This window comes from Muscardinus avellanarius (assembly GCF_963383645.1).
Source record: "Muscardinus avellanarius genome assembly, chromosome: 2".
NCBI classification, from domain to species: domain Eukaryota; kingdom Metazoa; phylum Chordata; class Mammalia; order Rodentia; family Gliridae; genus Muscardinus; species Muscardinus avellanarius.
In genome coordinates, this window is record NC_137787.1 from 63,653,706 (window position 1) to 63,678,664 (window position 24,959).

General features: G+C 44.4%; 1 protein-coding gene across 5 annotated transcripts in view; it reads right to left on the reverse strand.

Moving 5' to 3' along the window:
- ITGA6 (integrin subunit alpha 6) overlaps window positions 1-24,581 on the reverse strand; it is a gene marked incomplete at both ends in the record, with an annotated part of 89,938 nt that extends 65,357 nt beyond the window's left edge. For all 5 annotated transcript variants that reach the window (XM_080689202.1, XM_080689201.1, XM_080689200.1 and 2 more), the window contains one exon: window positions 24,400-24,581. In XM_080689202.1, the coding sequence (XP_080545328.1) occupies window positions 24,400-24,581 (182 nt within the window). The remainder of the gene's footprint in view (window positions 1-24,399) is intronic.
- Window positions 24,582-24,959: the final 378 nt, after the last annotated feature.

Genomic DNA, 24,959 nt, shown 5'->3' on the forward strand with positions numbered 1-24,959 from the left:
TCCTGTGGCCAGAAACATCCATTTACTGATGGCTCTCAGAACATGTTTCCAGCCCAGGTCTCTCCCTGACTCCATACGCAGACACCTCCTGCCTACTAGACATCTCCACATAGCATTCCACATCCAATATGTTCAAAACAGCTCAGCTGCACCTCCACAGTATGCAAAATCTGTCAGTTCTCCAAAGTGCACCTACCTGCCAGTCCCCAATTCCTCGTTCCCTTGCCAGGCCCGCATAAGCTTTTTCTATCATGATAAATGTACCATATCTTTCGAGGTGCTCATGCCAGAAGCCATTCTGGGTTCTTCATTTTCCCTCACATCCCAAATCTTTTGCATCAATAATTTTCCCAGGCTTCTTCTGTGCATTCCACTCTGGGTATGACTTTGCTTCAAGTGTCTAAGCCACCGTCAGGCCATACCTGGACAGCTGTAGAATCATTCTAAATGGTCTGTCTGCTTCCACTCTGGCCCCACCCCAGTCCATGCGCCACAGAGCGAACAAATGCTGTTCTACTTTCATCTAAGCCACATTCCACCCCTGCTCTGCTTACAGCCTCCGGTGGCTTCCCGGGCTGCTGGAATGAGGTGCTAGGGGAACTGCTCTTCATCTGCTTCTCCAGCTCATCACTGTGCAGGGCACTCCTGCCACACTGACCTTCCTTCTGTCCTTCAGAACACATCAGCCTCCTCCCAACACAGGGCCTTTACAACTGCCTTCAGCTCAGCGCATTCTTGCCTGGGATCTTCACCTTCCTCAGGGCTAACTCAATTGTCCTCTGCCTCAGAGATGCCCTTCCTTGATCATCCTAACTTAAAGCTCTCCCCAGACCTGCTCCCCACATTCACCCTATTTCCAGTCTTCCTCAGCACCTGAGATGATGCTATGCAAACTCCCCGCCTTTCCTCCACTAGAATGTTGTTAGCCCCACAGGTGCAGGGGGCTCTTGCCCTGCATGCAGCACCTAGCACATCCTTGTCGCTCGATAGATGGAACATCCCAGCTCTCAGTAGGTACTACTCATTCATCACAGAGGTTTTCTTGGCAAGGAAGGTAGCAAAGCCAAGCAGTGCACAAACTAGTCACATTTGTGGGGCATTCTATACTTAGAAAGTTCTTCACATGTGATTTTATTGAAATATGTCTCAGGAGTTGAGGAGCAGGTCTCTCCATTTTAGAGGATGGACTCTGAAGCTTGCTCATTCCCTGACATGCCCAACAGCCTTCCCCTACAACTGGAGCCACCCTCCACCATCAGGGTGCCCCCTACCCCAGCTGCCCCTACTCCCCTCACTTCCCAAGCACACCAACGGCCTGTGCCTCTGCTCCTGTGTTCCCTGCCACCCACCCACGTCCTACATAGCTTCCTCACCTACAACTTCCAAGCTTTACTATGAATCTGCCTTAGAGACCCTACTTAAGTTTCACCGTCTCCAAAGAGAACCACCCTGGCAAAGATTTCTCCCACCACCACTTAACTCTGCTATAAACTCCTTGAGGGCAAGAATCAGGGACTAGTTTTTGTAACCTCAAGGGTATCTGGCCAAGAAAAACCAATTCCCTATTTAATGACTCTAACTGGCTGGTCCAGTTAGGCAAGCATGAGCTAAAACTCACAGTGGAACAAAAATGTTCACCTCCAAGCCCTGGAGTTTTTCATTATACGGAAAGCTGACTATAAGGCTGAGACTTTCCTTTCTATAAACTACAACTTCACATTCAAAAAACTGGATTTCTAATGACTTTCCAAGAAATCATCTAACAAGAAAAATATACCCTCTCTGAAGATTAGGGCAAACAAGCTATCATCGCTTATGTTTTTATAAGATGCGAGGCATTCTTCTATGAGTTTATTAACAGTTAACATACATGGAACCAAATTCAGAGGACAAGTAACTTGTCCAAGGTCATACAACTGGTAAGTGACAACACAGGAATTGTGTCCAAAACTCCTTGGCTCCCAGATCTTGCTCTGAACCATTGTACCCCTAGTCTGCTTTCTGCTTGGTCAGATAACCCTAGAGCACTTCAATTAGACACATTTTTTAGAAGTATTTACAAGATGTCAGTTATAATTAAGGTCTATTAAGTGCTTTATGATCTGTGCCACAGAAGCCCAAAGAATTATTTGTTGACTTTAGATCACAAGACCAGTAATTGTTCCCTGACCTTCCCAGAATTTCACAAGGGCCCTTCCCCCACCCTATCCCCTTGTCTCCTTGAAAGAGAATACTGGAATTAAGCCCAGGACTCAGTGATGAGACTGCATATGAGATTCAAGTGATGTTTGAGCTTATGGGATTTAGTTCTTGTCTGATTCTGTGCACTTTTCTTTCTTTTCTTTTCTTTTTCTTTTTCTTTTTTTTTTTTTTTTTTTTTTTTTTGGTGGTACTAGGGTTCCTAGAAGCCCTTCTACCTCTGGGCTACACTCCCAGACCTATTTTTACATTTTTTATTTGGAAACAGGGTCTCCTAAGCCAGCGCGCACGGCTGGCTTCGAACCTGCGCGATCCTCCTGTCTCTGCCTCCCAAGCGCGGGGATTACAAGCGTGCGCCACCACACCCAGCTTCTGTGCACTTTTTTAAAGGTGCGTCACTAAGAACAACAGGGCTCAACCAAGGCAGAACCTATTTTTGTTACCCACACATCTGACTCCTGTAGCTCAGAAATCTATACCATGTCCTTGGGGAAAAGTGAAATCACAACATTGATTTAAACAACTTAAATGGAATACCAACCAACATGAGTGGTAAGATCAGCAAAAGGAAGAGATGGGGAAAGAGTTCTGGTTCTATTCCCTGGGATCAATTTTTGGTGTGACCTTGGGTCAGCAATCCTTGCTTTTTGGCTTCCAATAAGGATTTAAAAAACCTCAAGGAAAAAGAATACCATTAGCACTGACCATATAAAATTATAATAGCCACTGGCCTATTATTAAAGTGGCCAGGAATTCCACTTCCAATCAATCAAAATTTACAAAGTATAGGCATAAATCTACAACCAGTTTGTTTAAAAAAATAAAATTATTAGCTGTAAGGGGTTTTTCAGTTAGCCAAGCAACTCAAACTGGTAAGATATCACTCAAATACAATAAAGACACTACTATCTATTGCTTTAAGACAGTAAAAAAGGAAAGCCCCAGGTTCTAATGACTGTCTCCCAGCAACCCTGTTCTTTCGGTTTCACAAAGCAGCGGCCATGACATGTCAAATGTGGCATTTAATCATTTCCTGTGCTTCTGAATGATCAGATACATGACTTTTCAGCTGCCAAATCACAATTGCCCTTCAAGGAGTCCAATCTCTAGTGAATTCTCCTGTCAAGGAACCAAGTTTAAGAAGTTGTCAACACTGGAATGGGAGCCACACTCCCATCCAGGGCTTTCACACACTGCCTGACTGTAGTAGTTGCTTAGTGAATTTTTGTCAAGAGAATGTTTATTTTATGATTAACCACCACTCTTAATAATTTAATATTTGACTATGTAGTAACCAAGCAAGTTTTTATAGACCAAGTGTTTCTTAAAAGCTGTTATCAAATACTCATAGCTCCTTTGCAAAGAAAAAAGTGAACAAGCTTCACTTTTTCAGTAAAGTTTTTAATAAAAATTAGGAAGAAAAAAGTTATATTTAAAGAGCTCATACTTGGTAGGTCACCACATCCATTTCACTTTTCCAATCATTTAGGAAATCCAAACTGTCCAGTGTTTTGAAAAGGAAATTAATACGATCACATAGTTTATTTTCTAACTGAGATAACTGAAACAACAGGTTCAGCAGCCACCAGGGCTGCTGGCCAATGCCCAGCATCATTCTCTTCTTCTTCCACAGTAGATTTTTTTTTTTGGGGGGGGAATACTGGCAATGAAACCTAGGGTGGGGGTGGGGCATATTCTACCTCCAAGCCACACCCCCAACCCTATAATTTTATTCTTTATTCTGAAACAGGATCTCACTGAGTTGCAAAGAACCTCACTAAATAACTGAGGCTGGCCATGAACCACGATCCTCCTGTCTCAGCCTCCCAAACGCTGGGATTACAAGTGTGTGCCACCACACCGGGCTAGATGATTTTTTATTTGGGGATAAGGCCACCCTGAATAATTGGCTTCCCTCTCCTAGGCTCCCTTTCCAGTTGGACGTGCCATAAACTGGGGATACGTGACAATGTATCACAGCCCTGCTTTCAAGAATTTTCCTTAAAAAGTGGTGTACAAGCTGAGTGTGGCCATGCACACCTGTAATCCCAGTATTCAGGAGGCTGAGCCAGAAGGATCACAGGTTCTCAGCCGGCCTCAGCAACTTAGTGAGTCCCTATTTCAAAAATAAAAACAAAAAGGTGGTGCACATGAGCCTTCTACTCGTCCCTCTCACACCTGCCTCGAGCGTGGGTCCTGCCACTTGGGTCATGAGGTTGAGGCTACAGTGGTGGAACAAAAGTGAGTCCTGAGTCAAACACTCAGACCAGCTCCAGAGACTCAGACCTACACAGACCAGGAAGACAAAAGCAAAACTAAAAAACGTCTTTGGGGCTTCTTTTTTTTTTTTTTTTTTTTTTTTGGTGGTACTGGGGGTGGAACCCAGAGGCTTTCTACCTCCGGGCTATACTCCCACACCTATTTTATATTTTATTTGGAAACAGGGTCTCACCAAGTTGCTGAGAGCCTCACTCAGTAGCTGAGGCTGGCTTCGAACCTGTGGGATCCTCCTGTCTCAGCCTCCCAAGCGCGGGGATTACAAGCGTGGGCCACCACGCCCAGCTTGGGGCTTCTTTTAAAAGCTGGATTTATAAATAAAATAGTGTGAATTAAAAAAGAATGCATTTTTTAAAAGTATGTATGTTTACAGAAACTAGTGATGTGGCTACATGTTTGTACTGTTTATTACACTCCATTCTGTACTTGATATTTTTAAAATATTTAGAGACCAGCATGGCTTGGGAACCAATTAATCTGCACAGCTGTATCCCAGAGGCTCCCTTCTGTAGTGGGACATTTCCCTTTTAGTTTCTGGGTTATGGGGGGCACATTTGGGGAACAGGAGGGGCTCCTATGGGAAGAGTGGCCATGACAGTGGGGAAAGACATTTAGGTAGTCTGGAGCAAAGCTATTTACCAACCAGAATGGAAGTATTTCCATATTTTAGCAACTAGTGTTACTTCACTGGTATATACTAGATTAATCTTCCTTGGGCCTATTATTACTGGGAGAATGTGATACTTGCTTAATAGCAACTACTATCTCCAGAAAGATTACGCCTTCTTATTTGCCCCATAACAGACTGTCAGGGAATAATAAGAAATACCAAGGGATTTACATATAGACGTAATGGGTTCAAGTCCTAAATGCACCCTGTTAGCTGGATATTAATACGGCTGCTCCAAGAGTCAAATGAAACAATGCCAGTACTTTGTAAACTTGGCCACAGTGATGGGGCATGATGCGTGATCTTACAAATCCCTCCAGCATTCTGGGCATTCTGCCTCCAAGCCACACACTCATCCCTTTTTATTTTTTTATTTTGTAACAGTCTTGCTAAATTGATGAGGCTGGCCTTAAGCCCATGAGCCTCTTGTCTCAGCCTCCTAAGTACTGGGATTACTACCACGTACCACCATGCCCAGCTTTTTCAGGCTCACTCTTTATATAACCCATTCTCAAGGAAACTAATTGGGGTCCCTTGAGCGGGTGTGTGTGTGTGTGTGTGTGTGTGTGTGTGTGTTGCTCAGGATCAAATCCAGGGCCTCCCGCATGCTGTACCTGAAGAATCCCTTTAGGAGACTCAGCCCCAATGATTGCCTCCTACTAGGCCTTACCGCCTCTCCACATCTATAGAGCACTGTCTTAAACACATGAACCTTTGAGGGACAAACCACATGCACACAAAAGCAGACACCTCTCAAAGGACCCACGACAAACTGGTAAAGCAATGCTTGTCTCCAGGAAGAACAGGATGACTACAGACCAAGCACGGAGTGGGACTTTCACTACACACTCATGTTTATATTTGTGCTGTGCAACTGTATTATCTTTTTAAGGATAAACTTAAAATGTAATTTCACAAACGGCTTCAGAGCTGGGCATGGTGGTGCACACCTATAATCCCAGTACTTGGGAAGCTAAGACAGGAAGATTACAGGTTTGAGGACAGCCTCAGCAGGTAGTGAGACTTTTGGTAACCTAGCAAGACCCTGTTTCAAAACAAAATATGAAAATAAGGAACATAAAGGGCTGGGGATATAGCTCTGAGGTAGAATGCCCCTGAATTCAATCTTTAGTACCACACACACACACACACACACACACACACACACACACACCCCTGATGCCAATTACTGGGTGTGGTGGCACATACCTTTAATCCCAGTACTTGGGAGGCTGAGAGAAGAGGATCACAGCTTTAATGCCAGCTTCAACAATTTGGCAAAACCTTCAGCAACTTAGTGAGACCCTGTTTTACATAAAAATAAATACAAATAAGGGTGTGTCTCAGAGGTAGAAGACCTCTGGGTTCAATTCCCAGTACTTACTATCTATCTATCTATCTATCTATCTATCTATCTATCTATCTATGGTGTCTGTCAATGAGCACTGGAGTCACTGGGAAATCTGGCAAAGAAAATGACATACAGTCATAGAGATAAAAATTAATGGCAAAAATCAGAAGTAAAAATCAAAAGTCACAGAGTAAACAAGCTCATGCATACTATCCTTTTAGACAGTTATAGGCAAAAAGAAAAAAAGTTAAAAAAAATTATATACATTCCAGAAGTATTGCAATGCACCTAAAACATATCAACACATGCCTACTGCGCACCACCACCGTGCTGACAATTTGGGCAATAAAGTGCAAACATGGCAGTGAAGGCAGAGGTTAAATGATATTACAGAAAGGCAGCACAGGTAGCTAAGGAGCAGACAAGCTTTCCAGCGCAGTTCATGGTCAAACAAAGCGCAGTGTAGATTGCAAGGACCTTGATGAAGGAGTAGCACTGAAGGCATTCCAGGGAACATCTCAGCTACGGAAAAACAGCCAACAAACTCCTCATCCCTCATCGGCTCCTCTTACAAGCGAATGAATCAGTTCAGTTCAGGAGTATCCCACAGCTCAGAGCTAAAGGACAGAAAGTCCTTTATATACAGCCACAGGGTCCCAATGCCTTAGTCTGTGATGCCCAACCTGCCTGCAGCCACCACTTCCTGCAGGGAGGAGCCGGTGTACCCAGCACAGAGTGAGTCACAGCCTGAATCAGGACCTCGCCTTTCATGGAATCTAAAGCGGTGGAGAAGGTGTGGAGGGAACTAAGGCTCCACATTCAGAAAGGTAACAAGGGGTGGCACACAGCTGCTTCTGCATTTGTGGTTCTAAAGGCAAATCCTGGCCAGTTCCTCCTGAGAAATGCTTATACCTCACAACTCCCTAAAGTGAAAAAGAGAGACAAGTTTGGTAGGAAGTGGACAGATCTGCTTCAGCTTATGGTGATATTTTATAAAAATAAACACAGTGGCTAGGTGGACCCCTGCATGGGGTGAGGGCTGGGCTGGGCCCCAGTGGTAAGCCAAGGAGAAACAACCAAGGGGCTTGTGGGAAAGGTTGTCAGGAGGTAGCTGCATCATGACACATCCTAGGCCTCCATTCCTTGATCTATAAAATGAGAGTGGTGGTCTACCTTTCTGGACCATTCCCTTGCATCCTCACAACTTCTGCAAGTAGTAGTTTCAATGGTAAGGAAATTCACAAAAGCATTACTGGGTAATAATATTGGGATATGTCCACTCTCTTTGTACACATGACAACACTTGTGTCTTGTACCTTGGGTTCATATTTTCTTTAAAGTATGTATTTATTTCTGAGGAGTGACAAGTGTCTGGTTCCACATTAAAACTCTAAGCAACAGGCAAAGGAGAAGAAACCAGACCCAACTCCCTGCCTTCAGAGCCCTCGGAATTCAAAACCCCCAGTACACGTCTATTCTGACAACTCCCAAAGAACATACTAGAAGTTTCATTGTGAAAACATTATTAAGAACAAAGAGAGCCTAAAACTCCTCAAAAGGATATGGGCAAAAGAGAAATAGTCTTTGCAGAATCAGTGAGTGAAAGGACAGGAAAGGAAATAAATAAATAAATAAATAAATAAATAAATAAATAAAGCAAGCTGCTCCCAGGTAATAGACTAACAGGACTCTAAAGGAAACTGGGTGGGGGTGGGGGTGGGGTCTGTGAACAAGAAAAGTATTTGCAAGACAAGTTAAAGATGGCCGTACTACTACGAAGGACAGCTGTTACTGCAATTGGTACTTACTGAACAAACAGGCGCTTCCTTTCGAACTTTGACCCCTAAATGTACCATTGTCATACAGAACCCCAGCTTAGCCTGCAGTATGGGACTAAAGTCACTCTCAGTTTCATTTTAAAGCTACCAAGAGTTCATAGAAGAGTAGCAAGATTATAAGTAAACTAAGATGGCCAGGCTTTTTATTCCCTGCAATTTTCTCTTTAATGCAATTAAAAACTTGTTAACAAATTACTTTGGTTTCTCAAGGATGTTGCTGTAGAACCCCAGAGTCCCGCCGATGGAATTCAACACAAGCACTGAATTCAACTAGTAGCAGCCCTTATGAAATTAGAAAAACACATAGTAAGCTATGAGACCAAATTTTAACTTCCACAAGAAATTTGTTAAGCATAATTTCATTGCCACTAGTCCACACTAGAATATACTCTCAGGCGATAGACAATTTGGTGCAATTCCATACTCCAAGTTTAGGTGGCCAATCTCTTATGGTAGTCATCATTCCTGAGCACTACAGAACAAGTTTAAGGAGTACCAGGTGTCACAACAATGTGAATACACTAGCACTGCTGAACTGTACACCCAGACCTGGTTAAGATGATAAATTTTATGGTAGGCATATTTTAACACATTTTTTAAAAGCACCAAGGTGTGAGCTTGACGTGGTGGCACACACCTGTAATCTCAGTACTTGGGAAGTTGAGACAGGAGGATCATAGGTTTAAGGACAGCCTCAGCAATATAGAAAGATTCTCAGCAACCTAAACAGACTGTTTTGTAAATAATAAAAAGGCTAGAGGGATAGCTTGGACGTAGAATATCCCTGGGTTCAACTGCCAATACCACAAATGAGAAGAAAAAAAAGGACCGGGGCATAAAGTATTATTCTAAAGAAATGATCAACCCAGTACCTATTCTCTTGAAGTCTTTAATGTACTTGAGGATTTAAATCAACTTATAGAACTCCGCAAATACCTACTGAATATCCATTTCTATGTATTAGAGTTGAACCCAAAGTGGGAGATGTCAGCCTAGCTCTTAAGAGGCTCACAAGCCAAAAGGGCTCATTTCCACCAGGCAGACATTTATGGAGTGCCTTCCACATGCAAGGCATTTGGCTGGGTCAAGAGGGCAAACAGGTGCTGTCATGTGTGCAAACACCATACATCAGCAGGGGCTGAAGAATTCTGACACTCCGCTGAAAAAAAGTACTGTGGTCATGTGGAGGACCTCCAACAGCAGGGGAAGGGGTGACGGTGGCTGTGTCTTTGCTCTAGCCTAGCCCATTATGTGGAAGACACCTAAAAAACAAATACTGTTCTATTAAGGGCAAGGTTATGAGGCTCAAGTTTAATTCCAAGAATGGGCAACTTCACCGAAAGATGTATATGGCAGAGCACTAGGTGAACTGGACACCACATAATTAGGTTTCGGGATCCATATTGCCACTAACTTGCGGTCCCTTGGATTTCTGGATCTCTGTTTTCCTTCCATAGAAATAACATTGGACTTGTTGGTGTTTCCCAGCCATTCCACAAAAGCACTCAATGATGGATGCAGGTGAATGCATATGGGGCACAGCACAGGTGACCACTAGAAACTTAAAATGTCTTTAAACGTTTGTGATTCACATTAAAATTTTTATATTTCATCCTGCACTATAATGATGTGGCCTTTCAAAAAATAACAAATCATCATGCTACCTTCAGGAAGATGTTCCATAGTTAGTTTGTGGCATACCCATGGAATAGATACCAACATCCTGATTATTCATACTTTTGCATAACTTCAAAGATACTCTATTTCTTTTCAGATTTGGATTTGTCTCAAGATCTATTCCACTTATCTTGGCTAAGAGTTTGAAAACCCACAGTAGTTTAGAATCCAAAATAGTGACTTGGCCTCCTTTTCCGCACCCCAGACAACTCAGTGAGACCATAGGTCATTGTTATTCACTAAGTGCAGTGAATGCTGGATAAATTGGCTAGGATTACAGACAATCAACTGGGCCAGCAGGAACAGGAAGAGAGGCCTTGACTCTCCAGCCCAGAGAGCTCCCTTCCCACACCCACCACTCAACATCCTGGTGTACACACTCGTCTCAGGGCATTTGGAGACAGCACCATTCAAGACAGTACCAAACTCTGGACCTGCAGCTACTCCACAGAGGAAAAGTTCTCTCCACACCTCAGATGAGCCTTGGAAGAATTCAGCATAAAAAAAAGCTGTGGTTCTCTGCAACTCAAATATAGCCTTAGGAAATTGAGACTTTCAACTGATCTTAATCCCCCTTCCTCTCCTCATACAGAGGCTGTTATGGTTCCCATCTGCCCATTATGAACTGCCCCTCACTCCAGCTGTAGCCTTCCCACATAGGGTAACTTAGCCTTTCATCTGATCCCCAAAAGCTAACTCCTGCTGTTGGCTAGACTGTGAAAATAAGACCTCCCCAATATGGGGAGCTACATTCATGTTGTATTATAAGGTACCCACAACAGTACAGGCTGGTTTTACTGGACATGCCAGGTATTCTGTCAGCGCTTTATACTCCCCACATCCATTCTTCCCTGCCCTTGAAGCAGAGGACTAGTGCCTCCATTGGTGCTTGATGAGGACATGCTAACAGAAGGTCAAATCAATAGGTGTAGGAGTTGGGAACCAAATCCATACCTCTGCAATAAAGTTCTCACACCTCTGAGGCAAAATTCTACACAAGCATTGAGTAACTTAGGGCTAATGACCTATTTTATTCACTGAGAAATTAGAAGAGACCTAACCAATTCTCAGCCTTCCACCAGGATACCTAACTCCCCACCTGTGCCCTTAACTCTGCCTTCCTTTCAAATCAGGACTATGACATGAGATCAGACCTGGGTCCAGGAAGCAGGTGACCACTCCCACCTGTGGTCTCACTTACTCAGACACCACATCTGCAATCCTATTCTCCTGCATCAACCTTTCCTTTTCTGCTAAGTCATCCTCAACAAAGCGTTTCCTGGTCTTTGTCTACAGCCCCTCCTCTGCCATTCTCTCACAGCCAACTCAGTTAGGCAGTGCTCTCCCTACTTCTCCAATGCTGTCAGGTCCCAAGAGCCTCCAAATCCAGTGATCATCTCAGTGTCAGCTGATACGACTGACCTGTCACTCTCTCTCTCTGCGATACCTTCATTAGGTGGCTTCCAGGACAACACATCTCGTCCTCCTACCTTGCTGGCCATTGGTCTTGGTCTCCAGGGCTGGCTGCCCTCATGCCCCTGACTCCTACCTGTAGGGAGTACCCTGGAGCACAGTACTAGGCCCCATCCTTGGAAACCATTCTGTTCATCATTCTAAATACATGCTAGAAGCCTCTATTTGTACTGTCAGTCCAAACCTCTCCACTTGAGCTTCAGATTCATTCAACCACCTACCAATAAAGTCCACTTGCACATCTCTATATCTCCAACCTAATGTGTCTAAAGAAAATTCCCTGCCTTCTCTTCCAAAATCTATCACTCTCACTACCCTCCCTAAACAAGAATACAATTTCATCCTTCCAGATACTCAAGCAAAAACCTTGGACATATTCTTTTCTAAGTTTGGCCTCTCACCTCCTATGGTCCCTAGGAAATCACGCTGCCTCTACTTCCAAAATATAGCCACAATCCAACCACTTTCTTACTATTTTCACTGCTGCTACCTTGGTGCCAACCATCATCTCTTATCTGTTACTGCAGGCCCTCCTAACTAGTGTCACTACAACTCATATAGCAATGTAGCAGCCAGAGAAAATCATTTAAAACCAAAGTCAGAGGAAACCATTTAAATCCATTTAAGCCGGGCGTGGTGGCGCACGCTTGTAATCCCAGCATTTGGGAGGCCGAGACTAGAGGATCGCGCAGGTTCAAAGCCAGCCTCGCTGGCTTAAGAGACCCTGTTTCCAAATAAAATATAAAAAATAGGTCTGGGAGTGTAGCTCAGAGGTAGAAGGGTTCCATCCCCAGTTACCACCAAATAAATAAATAAATAAATACATAATAAAGAAAGAATTTAAAAAATTAGGTGGGGAAAGTAGCTGGGAGTTCAAATGCCTCTGGGTTCCACCCCCAGACCCCCAAAAAAAACCCATTTAAAATCAAAGTCAGAACATGTCATATTCTTTCCAAAACCCACCAATGGCTTCTCATCTCATCCAAGAATAAAATGACCCATAAGGTTCAATACAGTTGGCCTTCAGTGAGACTACCTTGCTTTTCCTAAGCATGCTGCTGCCTTAGTGCCTTTGCACTAGCTGTTATGCCAGGAATACTGTTCACTTGCAGCTTTACCTGCTCATTGGATTCTTCCAAGGCTTCCTATTGCCATCCACTCCCTAGCCCAATGCCACTTCCTACTGACTTTCTCTACTTTTTTTTTCTTCCATATCATTTAATATCATCTAAAATAATATATCTATTTATTTTGCTTGCTGTTTGTCTGCCCCTGTGCAGCTGTACCTCTAGCACATACGCGTGGGCATCTGTTGAATGATTTCTATAGAAAGACCCAAACAAGCTGGGCTGGCCATGGTTTCTCTGCCAAGTCCGGAGCACATTCCGTCCGAACACATCATTTTTTTTTCTCATGCTCAAATAAAGATAAAATTTCCTATGTCTTTTAGATGGAAATAGAAAGCAAATATAAATAAACCTATATGCACAAAGAAATTATGAGCTCATACAGACACTGAAAAATATTCTCCAAAAGCTTCTGACTGCTGCTAAGCTTTCGGTGGAATGGAATCTCACTGTCTCTTAGAGCTCCTCCTAGGATCACCCTCTGAGCAAGGGTCCCTAGAATGCCTTGCCAAACCTTTACCTCCCTTTCTCAGTTATCTCAGTACAGCCCTGTACCCTTTCTAAATACAACACAAGTATTAGATTACCTGGTTTATCTGCTTATTAGATTACTGGCTTAATCTAATATAGTATTAAAATAGCTTTAAAGTGTTCTAGAATTAAAATGCTTCTCTGATCCCTAAAGTCCCCTCCTGACCTTTGGACCATCTACTTGGGCAGTCTTCTCCTTCATCCTTCCCTAGGTCCCCTCTCCTTGAACCTCTTGAAGGCCCTGATTATCATGATGTGGATCATAAATGTCCCACAAAGGCCCATATGCTAAACGCTTGGTTGCCAGTCTATGGAGCTATTGGAAGGCTGTGGAACGTTTAAGAGGTGGGGCCTAGTAGAAGGACGTTAGGTCACTGTAGGTGTGCCCTTGAAGGGGAGACTGGGGCCCCAGCCGCCTCTCTCTCTGCTTCCTGGCCACTATGAGATGACAGCTTTGCTTCACCATGTGCTCCTTGCCATGTGTTCTGCCTCACCACAAGCCTAAAACAAAGCCAAGTAACCACGGTCTGAAACCATGAATCAAATTAACCCCTTCCTTTTTATTTTGGTGGTACTGGGGATGGAATACAAGGCATTCTACCTCTGGGCTACACCCCCAGCCCTAGTTTATTTTTTTATTTTGAAACAGGGTCTCACTCAGTTGCAGATGGCCTAAGTTGCTGAGGTGATGGCAAACCTCCCAAGTACTGGGACTCCAAGTGTGTATCACATAACTGGCTCCTTCCTTCTTTTAAATTAATTTTCTCAGGTATTCTGTCACAGTGACAGGAAGGTGACTAACACACTGATATTAAAGTCAGCTCTCAACTTTTTCCCAAGCTGTCTCAAGTTAGCATCTGGGCTTAGTGTCACTAGTTGCCACAAAGCCTCGGTGGCAGATAATACTGTTTTCCTAGAATCACATCCACCTGATCACATCTGAGCCTCTTTAAACTTTCCCTTTTTTTGGAAACACTGGTATATCTGTCACAGCAAAACTGGATTCCTTAAGTCCAATCCACAGGTTCTCCACAGCTCACATTCAGGTATTCCAAGTACTTTTCTTTTCTCTAATCTCTCCAGATCCCTGGAGAATTCTAAACATTTCCATTCGGTTACTTTTACTGTTTCAATGACCTGTGTTCTAAAGAAACTAGCAACCACACTGCATTAGGAAGTCCAGTCATCATCCCACAGAGGAATGAGCAGAAATAGGCTGAGAACGAACAGAGACCCACATGCTGAGCTGCCAGCAGTCCCCCATACCCAGAACAGTTGTTTTGGATGCAAATCAATTGATTGGGATTATTAGAATCCTTTAGTTAACTTTATATCCCAATGCTTTGTCAGGACAACAGGAGACTGATCCTTGATCAACAGCAGGACATCCTAAACAGAAGAGTCTCAGACCTGCAAAGACACAGAGGGTATTTCCAGTGACACCCTCTCCCTCCCCCCAGGTCTGAGTTGTTTATTCTATTTGCTGGACACCGGTGTACATAATTAAAACAACCTCACTACTAATGAATGTGCTTTTCAAAATGAAGAAACCATAGTGACCCTGGTATCACCAAGCTAAGCAAACAGATCTGGAGCAAACAGGCATTACCCTATGCTTTGTTTATTCTTTGTATTAAGACTGATGTGCCCCTTTCACATTATTCCAATGTTTGTTTTTGTTTCTATACTTGTAGGCTTAGGAAGCATATTTCACTAAAAGGTTTTTCTTATACTGGATCTGACATGACTTTTCCCCAAAAAGTAAGCTTCAGATTGTATGACATGCAGAATACAGCTGGTTGGCAAATAAATATCAAGAAGACGCTTGTGGCTCCATGTCATTTATTTTTCCTTCTGTGGCACTTCTTTCTCATCCTCCAAATTCAGAACAGCCTGTTTTTACCATTTTATCAGTCTTAATGACTTAAAGGTTTTCTGCCTATCTTTTTACCCATTTGGGCTTTGATGAAGTGACAGCAGCAGCCAACACTGGAACCCAACATGAGGGTGAGGTGGGGAGGGTCTGCTCCTGCATTGGCCTGTGCAGTGTGGTGTTCTACGGCCAGGCCAGCCTCGGGTCAGTGTGATCACTTGGAACTGTCTTGTCTTATTTGTCTAAACCGAAAAGCCAGACAGTAATGGGTTAGACGGTGACCATTTCATTCTGTTACTAGGCTATGGGAACCAAGTCTGGTAAAGCGTCCATCTACCTGCCCAACTCTGGGACAAATTAATAACCAGCTTATAAATTTATTTTTTTTTAATTTTATTTTATTGGTGCACTGTATTCATACATCATAGTGGGATACAAACTTTTGTAGACATACATGCACACATCGCCCAGTCAGCCCCCACCCGATCCCCACCCCATTCTCTCCCCATCCCTCCCTCCCATGCTTGGCTTAGTGGTTGACATCTAGTATTATAGCAATTTATCCAAAACTAAAAATGATAATCTCACATAACAGTTTCATTTGTCTGATACCAAGCTTTTGATGACTTAAAGATAACATTTCAATATTTCTTTTTGCTTTCTTTCTTACCAGAGAATATTTTTTTCTTTTTTTTAGGTGAAACTATCATATATTTATTTTTCAGAAAAAAATCTATCCTGATATGGAATATGGACTCTAGATACCCAAAACAATCTCGAAGCAAAAACAAAGCTAGAAGATGTATATTTTCTGATTTCAAACCATATAAAGCTACAATAATTGAAACAGTGTAGTACTGTTCTAAAGGCAGATATATAGACCATTGGAGTTAAATACAAGCCTAGAGCTAACTTCTTCCCTATATTGTCAAGTTATTTTTGACAAGGTTTCCACGAAGATTTGGTGGTGGAAATAATAATCTTTTAACTAAATATTGTTGAAAAATAATAATTACATGGAAAAGAATAAAATTGGACCCTTACCTAATCCCACATATAAGTATTAACTCAAACTAGATAAAATACCTAAATATAAATCTTAAGACTATAAACTTTTAGGAGAAAATCTGGGTCATAAAACCTCACAACATTGAAATTGGCAGTGATTTCTTGGATATGATTTCAATGGCACAGGCAACAGAAGAATATACAAACTCCCTAAAAAATAAAAGAAAATATTGTATATCCAAAGACAATGTAAACAGAGTTAAAAGTTACTAATAGAATTGGATAAAATATTTCCAAATGCTATATCTGAAGGTATATTAATATTCCAACTAGAAATCCTAAAAATTAACAACAATAAAGGCAAACAATACAATTTAGAGATAGGTAAAAGACTAACATAAATAATGAATCTCCACAGATAACCAATCTTAGTTGTCTGTTGGATGGAAACTCTTGTTTCTCTGGTTCTGGTGAGTGTTACCTATTTCTTCTTTGTAGTTAATCTCTTTGAGTATTTTCTCTAGTGCTGGTTTTGAAGACATAAATTCCTTCAGTTTCTGTTTGTCATGGAAGCTTCTTATTTCTCCATCTACTTTGATAGAAAGTTTTGCTGGATAGGAAATTTTTGGCTGGAAGTTGTTTTCTTTCAGAGTTTGGAATATGTTACTCCAAGCCCTTCTGGCTCTCATGACTTGGTTTGGGAAGTCTGGAGTGATTCTAATTGGTTTGCCTCTGAATGTCACTTGGCCCTTTGTTTTTGTTGCCTTTAAGATTCTCTGCTTGGCTTCCACATTGGTCATTTTGACAATTATATGGCGTGGGGATCCTCTTCTCGGATCCTGTCTAAAGGGAGTTCTATAAGTTTCCTGGATCTGTGTATCAACCTCTTGCTCTATATTTGGAAAATTTTCTGCTATTACTTCCTTGAAGAGATTGTTGATCCCTTTGGTATCACTTTCTTTTCCCTCCTCTATTCCAATTATTCTTAGGTTAGCTCTCTTAAGATGGGCCCATATTTCTTCAATGTCAGATTCCTGCTGTTGGATATCTTTTTCTAGATTAGAAACTATGCATTCATTTTTGGATTGCTCATCTTCTAAGAGCGAGATTCTGTTCTCCATGTGGTCTAATCGGTTGTTTGTGCTTTGAATTGAGGCCTTTACTTCATTAATTGCATCCTTTATCTCTTTTTGGCTCTCTCTGAGTTCTTTTCGAAGCACCTCTATTATTTCTACAGTTATTTTCCTGATTTGATCTTCTAGAAATCTCTGATTTTCTGTTTTATCAGGTTCTGATGTTGTGGGGTTGTGCACATTCATTACTCCAGTGTTATTCCTCTTTCCCATGATTTCGGAGGTTTGTGCCTTCTCTGGGTTCTTCCCTTGAGTCACTATGGCTTCACTTAAGGTGCTCTGGATCTCGAGTCTGTATTATCTCAGACCCTACTACTCCTTTACTGGGTTGTATCACAGAGTCTCCGACCCAGGGAGTCGATAGAGGCTGCTTTAGACTGTGGGGGGTGCCAGGTTGCACGTTCTCCTATGGTGTGATATCTCTGCCATCACCACTCCCCCACTGGGTCAAGTCCCAGGGATTACAGTACTGGGATTTCTCCTCTGTGGCCCGCAATTTGACTCACTGTTCTTGAGTACGCAGATGTAGCTGTACTGGACTCGGTGAATTCACTGCTGCTGCCGCCGCCGGTGGCAATATGGCGCCTCTGCCACGCCCTCGGCCATGAGGCTGGCGTATTTTTTCTTCTCTGGTTTTGATTTCCACTCTGAATCCCTGCAGCGTGTGCTGAGCTCAGCCACTGGGAGCTTTAAATGCTGTCTGCGCCGAAAGATCCCGCCTGGCTGTTCCGCATCGGCTCACCTCGGCTTGCTGTAGCCGTCCGCTGAGTTCGCCGCTGCCGCCGGCAGTATGGCGCTGCTGCCGCGTCCTCGGGCGCGTGTGTCTCCTCTGTGGCCCTGAGCTCTGTTCTCAGTCCGCTTTCTCTCTGGAGCCTGGTGGTTTTTTTGTTTTTCTGGTGATGGTGTTTTCTGGCTATGAAAGGCGCTCTTTTTGTGGTAATGGAGATTGGTTGTTAGCGGGACTCTTAAGCCCCGCTTTTCTCGGTCGCCATCTTCCCGGAAGTCTCCAGCTTATAAATTTAGTTCCAAAAGATCACTGTTTGCAATTCTAAATTCTGGCTTAACAAATAAATCTGCTCGTAAAACACTACTTTCACACTTTGACCATTTATCTCCCAACCTTAGGCAGGTTTGTGTCAACGGTGAAATTCACTCCCATGCAAGCTCCTTCCTACCATACAATAATGCCAAATAAAGAACTAAGAAAAATAAATCATCAACCCTGCCCTGAGCAGAGTGCAAATGACCCAGCCTCTTAAGGATGGGAATGTGGAGGTGCTTCCAGAGTCAGAGGTCTGAGAAGTCCTGGAAACCAGACAGCTGGTATCCTCACCAACAAGTCCACCCCGTCACTGCCCAACCCACCCCGCAAGGGTACACCATGCACTCACTATCCATCCCAGGGCCTCATGATGCTGGCCCACTTGTCAATTCATCTCCTCTGAATGACAAAACCTCACTGGGATTTACTGCTTGGCAGTTACAAAAGGCTACCAGGCATGCTTCTTCTGAGACATACTTTCCAACATACATGAACTGATGAATGGAAGAATGGAAAAATGTACACTAAAACATTATCAAAATCAAATCCCAAAGAAGGAAGAATCCACATTGTACAGATTAAGACTGACTCTGCCCAACACCCCATGGCCACTTCACCTCTTATAGCCTCAGTGTCCACATTTACTTAAATACCCCCTCTGTTCCAGAACTCATCTCAGGCAAGGTATCCTTGCCTTACAACTGAGGAGAGGAGGCACAGAGGGGCATTCTGCACAATGCCACAGCAAGCAAATGGCAAAGCAAATTTGATTCCAGCTGGTTCTGGGCTCAATTCTTATCTACTACACCATGTGCTGCCTTCTGCTCCTCTAGCTCAAGCCCCAAAAGCTGTAAGAGTAGATCTTGGACCACACTTATGGAATAGATCTGGGCTGAGCTCAGAATCTGACCAACCCTTCCACTACAGCTTACAAGAACCCTCATGTGCTTAGTCCTATCGGAACACACATCACTGCTGAGTTGCTTTCAAGAGCTCTATTCTACAGCCATGCCTCTCTAGCAAGACTCTAATAACAACCAACCAACGCAGCAAATCCTGAGCACTCACTGCAGTGCAGGTCAACCTGTTTTTTCTGGGGTTAAGTTCTAAAGTCTGCCTCTAGGGCAAAAGCCAAGTATAATTAAAAATTACTTATGAAAAGCCTTAAGCCAGGACCTGGGTGCTTAAACTTAAAAGAATTACTTTTTTGTTTTCTACAGCTTCTTCTTCCCTAGGGACCACAGACATCAAGGCCTGAGCAGGGAAAAACAAGAACCTTCTCTACTCCCACTACCCTCAGCAAGGAAGAGTTAATTCCCCAAGTTAAACTGAGTGTATGATATGAGTCCATTGTATCTTCAAGGCACATGCTAGGTGCTATCATGCAAAAAAATGAGCAGAAGATTCCTGTCTTCACATAACCTGTAATCCAGTTGGGAGAGATCAGATCATCCCCTGAAGATGCAGGATACCAGTCAAATATCAGAACTGTCAGACACATGTGCTATCAACATCCAGAAAAAGAAGAAATTGCTGCAGGGTACGATGGATTCTTGAGATTTGATTATATTCTTAAGGTAGGCTGACTCAGCACTAATCAGCATTTCAGGGACCTTGCCATCCAAGCATTTGATAGTATTTTGTTGTCTCCATGGTCCCTCTTAATAATGCCACAGAATTCAGTGACCTCATTGGTCACAGTAAGATGTCGATCCAAGGTCCTCAGAGAACCTTGTGCCATCGTTCCAGCACTCTCCAGTTATAAAAAAATAAATAAATCTTAATATATCGTTATTCTAACGTAGTCCATACAACTAAGAAGGCAGAGTAATTGTCATAGAAAATGTTAATCTATGAACATTTAACCTGACTTTTCTGACAATCTGTACTATACTTTGACACCTACAATCCTCACACCAGCCTGTGTTAAAATTAAATTTGTCTATCTCCACTTTCTTATAGAATCCTAAGATCTTCTCTCAGTCTCCCTGCTCATTTCTGCTTTGTTTCCACTCTCGGGACACAAGGTGACCAGCAAGTCCTGGAAGATGGCGCTGGGCCACATGGCACTCTGACAGAAGGAATGAATGGAAGGAAGCAAGTGCTCAGGTACACATCCTGAGCACAGCTCTGATGCCTGGCTAGCGGGTCACACTTCACTGGCCTTTTTCAGAAGGAAGAACTTATGGCCAGTTGGAATAAGGGTCAATAGGAAAAGTCTCAGCACCAATATTTAAATAGATAGCCCTGACCCATATGGAAAGCAGTTTAATAAATCAAGCACAATATAGTACATTTCCAAAACTCAAACGCTTGCCAATTTCTCCAGATCTGAAGGACACTTCTGGCTTTTTCTTTTAGAGAAACCATGAGCATGAGTCAGAAATATAATTTTTTTTTCCGGTACTGGAGATGGAACCCAGGGGCGTTCTACTTCCAAGCTACACTCCAGCCCTATTTTTTATTCTTTATTTTGAAACAAGGTCTCATTGAGTTGCAAAAGGCCTCACTAAGTAGCTGAGGCTGGCTGTGAACCGTGATCCTCCTGTCTCAGCCTCCTGAATGCTGGGATGACAAGTGTGCGACACCATGCCCGGCTAGAAATACCAATTTTTTTTTTCTTTTCTTTTTTTTTTTTTTTTTTGTGGTACTGGGGTTCCTGGAAGCCCTTCTACCTCCGGGATACACTCCCACGGGCTACACTCCCAGACCTATTTTTTAATATTTTTATGTGGAAACAGAGTCTCTTAAGCCAGCGAGGCTGGCTTCGAACCAGCGCGATCCTCCTGTCTCCGCCTCCCAAGCGTGGGGATTACAAGCGTGCGCCACCACGCCCGGCGTAGAAATACCAATTTTAAATCCAGATTCTGTTAAGATTTTGCTTAGGGAGTTGTGAGACTTACAATGTATTTCACAGTTTTCAACTTCAGTTTTTTTTATCTGTAAAGGGAGGCAGTTAGAAAACATTATCTCTAAATTAGAAAACAAATTTAAAAGATAGAACATCACAAATCTGAGTAAATCCAAGAACGGACATTGTAGAGTCAGAAAAGTAACGATAGTGGGCCTGGAAAGCTTCTAGAAGAGAATGGTGATCAAAAGAAAAAGTCTCCAGCAGCGTGTGGTGGTACACACCTGTAATCTCAGTACTTGGGAGGCTAAGACAGGAGGATTGCAGGTTTGAGATCAGCCTAAGCAACTTAGCGAGACAGTTTCAAATAAAATAAAAGGACTGGGGATCCAGCTCAGAATCAGAACATCCCTGGTTTCAACCCCAAGTACCAAATAAGTAAGTAAAAAGGACTAGGGGTATAGCTTGGAGGTAGAATGCCCCTGGGTTCAATCCCTAGTACAAAGAAAAGAAAATTTTAAAGAGATAGTCTCCAAAGAAGAATGTAAGGATTGGGAGCAATCCAGAATCACTGACAGAGCCTGTCCTCCTCCTCCTAGGTTCTGCCCTGTGGCCACATACAGCTCCATCTCTTCTCAGAAAAGCTGTGGAATGATTCACAGGATGTATATACACATCATTGCCACACACCTTCTACCTTTAACGATGACTCAATTGTAACTACCTAAGAGAAATGAAAAATCTCAAGGCGCTCAGACCTTGACCTCAGTCATTCTGTGACCACCTAAAACACACAGCTTGAACACCTGGATGAAGTTTTACAAAGCTTTCAGAACATCCAATTTATTTGGGGTCTTGAGCTCAGACAGTATTATCCTGATATAAAAATCTTAAGTAGAATTAAAGATGTTTTTATTAGATGGCATTGTAGAAAACTCAAACCACAAAATCTATGGGTTTCCCATAATAAAGCATTTATCTGGTGTTCCCACACATCTATGAGATTTTACTTCTGCCTCAAAGCTGCTTTTCAGTAAACTTATTTTTGGTATTAGTCTAATTAGGACTAACTAGTTGCTTTAGGCTTCATGAATGTAATTGAGAGTTTAGGATATTAATTACTCAAGCACTAATAACCTCTGGCTTTACTCTTAGGCAGTCTTAGGCACAGAGTGTCTAGAACACCTTTAGCATCTGACACACAGCAAGAACATCCCTACTGCTTTCTAATCTATTATCATTAGCATCTATCATTTAGTGCATACCCACACTAGGCAGGCATTTAGCGCTCTGTGTGTTCTTTTAATCCTCACAACAATCTTACTGAGCAGTGATAGCTCTATTTTACAGATAGAGAAACTAAAGCGCAAAGTAAACAACGGCCAAAAAGGAATCCAAGTGCAGGTCTCTCTCCCACCAGTTTCCTGAAATACACCCATTCACCTTTTCCAGAGTTTAGGAAACAGGACTAGCTGTCTGAATCTCACTGGCTTTGTCATTTACACCCACATCCTTTCCTGTCAAAGAAGACAATAGATAGATGTGATATGGGCCACATGTTCTGGTTATCCTGGGAAGATCAATGCTACTGCTGGAGCTAGAATACTTTACCAAAGGGCAGGGATGGCACTAGGCACAAACCACAGCCCCAGAGTGTGGTTCCTGCTCTGAGCTCTAGGGAAAAACAGTCTCTTTAAGGTGGGCCTCTCCGCATCTCAGGGTCTGACCAGCTGCTTCCCTGGGTCAACTCTAAAGAAAAGCATACCTAGAAGGCCCCAGGCCCCAGTCAGAGGCTTCTTCTGATCTGGGGCAGGCCCGCAGCAGCTCTAATACCCAAGTAGCACAGTGGCAGTGACGAGTTAGAGCAAGCATTCGGCTCACTTCATGACAGGAGATTCCTAGCTAAAGGCATTTGCAAATTTCCATCCCAAGAACATTTCTTGCCCGAGTACTTTCTCTTCACAACCTCTGCTTGGACAGTATGTCTCAGTGGGCCTGTGGTGCAGTGAATGCCAAGGGGAAGGCTTTCCCTCTCTGGCCCACAATCCCTTCTGTACTAACAAGTTCAACTCCATGTGGCCTGCAGGCACAGCTACACAAAGTACTGAGACACTGAACATCAACCATTAACTCAGCAGAAATCACCTTTCATTTCAGAGTTACAGCTTAACAATTATTTCTGAAAGACAGCAGAGTATATGCAGCTGGTCAAGCCTGCAAAGTCAGGACACAGGCTTGTGGGGCCCCTCCTCAAGCTATTTCTTTGCTTCACCTAGCAGGTGTCCCTAGGGGGTGGTGTGGAAACCGGACTTTAAGATTCAAGGAAACGCAACAGCCACAATTCCAAGGAAGCTAACTGCTGAAATCAAGGTTTCCTCCAGCTCTAAAATTCCATAAAGAGGAAAGTCTCTTTACCGTGGCTGCACTCTGTCTTCTCTGGTCTGTTGGTCCTGGAAGGACCTCGGTTCAACTAAAGGCCTGGGTGGGGAAGGGACCTTTTGTCGTCAGTCTGTTTTTCCGTGCCATGGATCAAGAACGCAGCCCCACACCGATTAAGGCCACTAAGCTCCAAAATACCCTCTTCAGTCTAAAGAGTTAGCTCTCACGTGGGAACCTCTCCTTTTAAAAGAAAAGGAGAGGCAATGAGCTCCGGTCTCCACTTTCTCCAGCGAGGAACGCAGCTCTGGTGGGGGTTGTCACTTCCAAACCTTGTTTGCTAAGTCCCAGCTCAGCTAGGACATTTTGCTTTAACCCTTCAGCTGAGCCGGCCCAAGGTAGGGGCGCAGGGGGTCTCGGGTGCCACTGAAAGATTAGGAAACTTGCCGGGGGGCCCAGGCACACCCACTCGGAGAAACTTATTTTCTTAGGGTTGATTTAGCCCTGGGAACAGGTGCTTGGTCAATTCCATCTTAAGGGGGCAAGGGGGAGCATGTAAAAGTATCGCCTACAGGAGCACCGCCCTGCAGGGAAAAAGTCACCCAGGGCACCCAGGATGAAAGTGGCTTTCGAACTTCTGCGAGGACACGGGGCTCCCGTGAGGTTGGGAAGGGCCTGGATCTTCCTGGAACGACACTCCCAGCAACCCCACTGCAGCGTCCGGCGACCTCACATCCCACCCCCAGCCCCATGTGAAACTCAGCGAAGCGTGCCACCTGCCGGGGTCCCAACGAACATGCCGGACGGAGACCCAGCAGAGCACTTCTTTGGGGGATACTGAACTCTCTCGGGGCCTCCTCCCGGGGCGGCCGCGGGTCGGGGCAGGGCAGGGCTGGGGCGGGCGGGAACCGCGCGCCTCGCCCTCCTCGCGCCGCCGCGGCCCCGGTGGGGGTGGGAGCGCCGGGGAACTCACAGCCGCTTGTCCTCGGGCTGCAGCTGCCAGTGCATGGCCAGCGAGAAGCCGAAGAGGCTGCCGGGGTCCCCCGATTTCCGGATCACATTGTCCTCGCTGGTGTCCAAGTTGAAGGCTGCGCCGAGCCGGGGCAGGAGCCCCGCCGACAGGTAGAGCAGGCACAGCTGCCGGGCGGCCGCCATGGGCGGGACCTGCGGGCCGCCGGGCGCTCCGGGCCGGGTCCGAGGCTGGCTGCCTGCCGCGCGGCCGCGGCCACCTCCGCCTGCTCTGGCCGCTGCGCCCGGCGCCACCCCCGGGACGGGCCGCGCTCTCCGCCCCGCGCTCCCGTCGCCCGCAGCGCCCCGCCGCTCAATGAGCCCGTTGTTCTCTGGAGACTCGCAGGCGTTTTATGGAGTGACGAGCGCCGGCCGGCCCCGCCCCCCGCGTGGCCCCGCCCCCGCCGGCACCTTCCCGCCGCCCCGCCCCGCCCCGCCCCGCCGCCCGCGGCCCTCACCTGCCCGGAAGCCGCGAGCCGCACCCCGCCCCGGCGCGGCGGAGCCTGCAGGGCCCTGGAGCTGCAG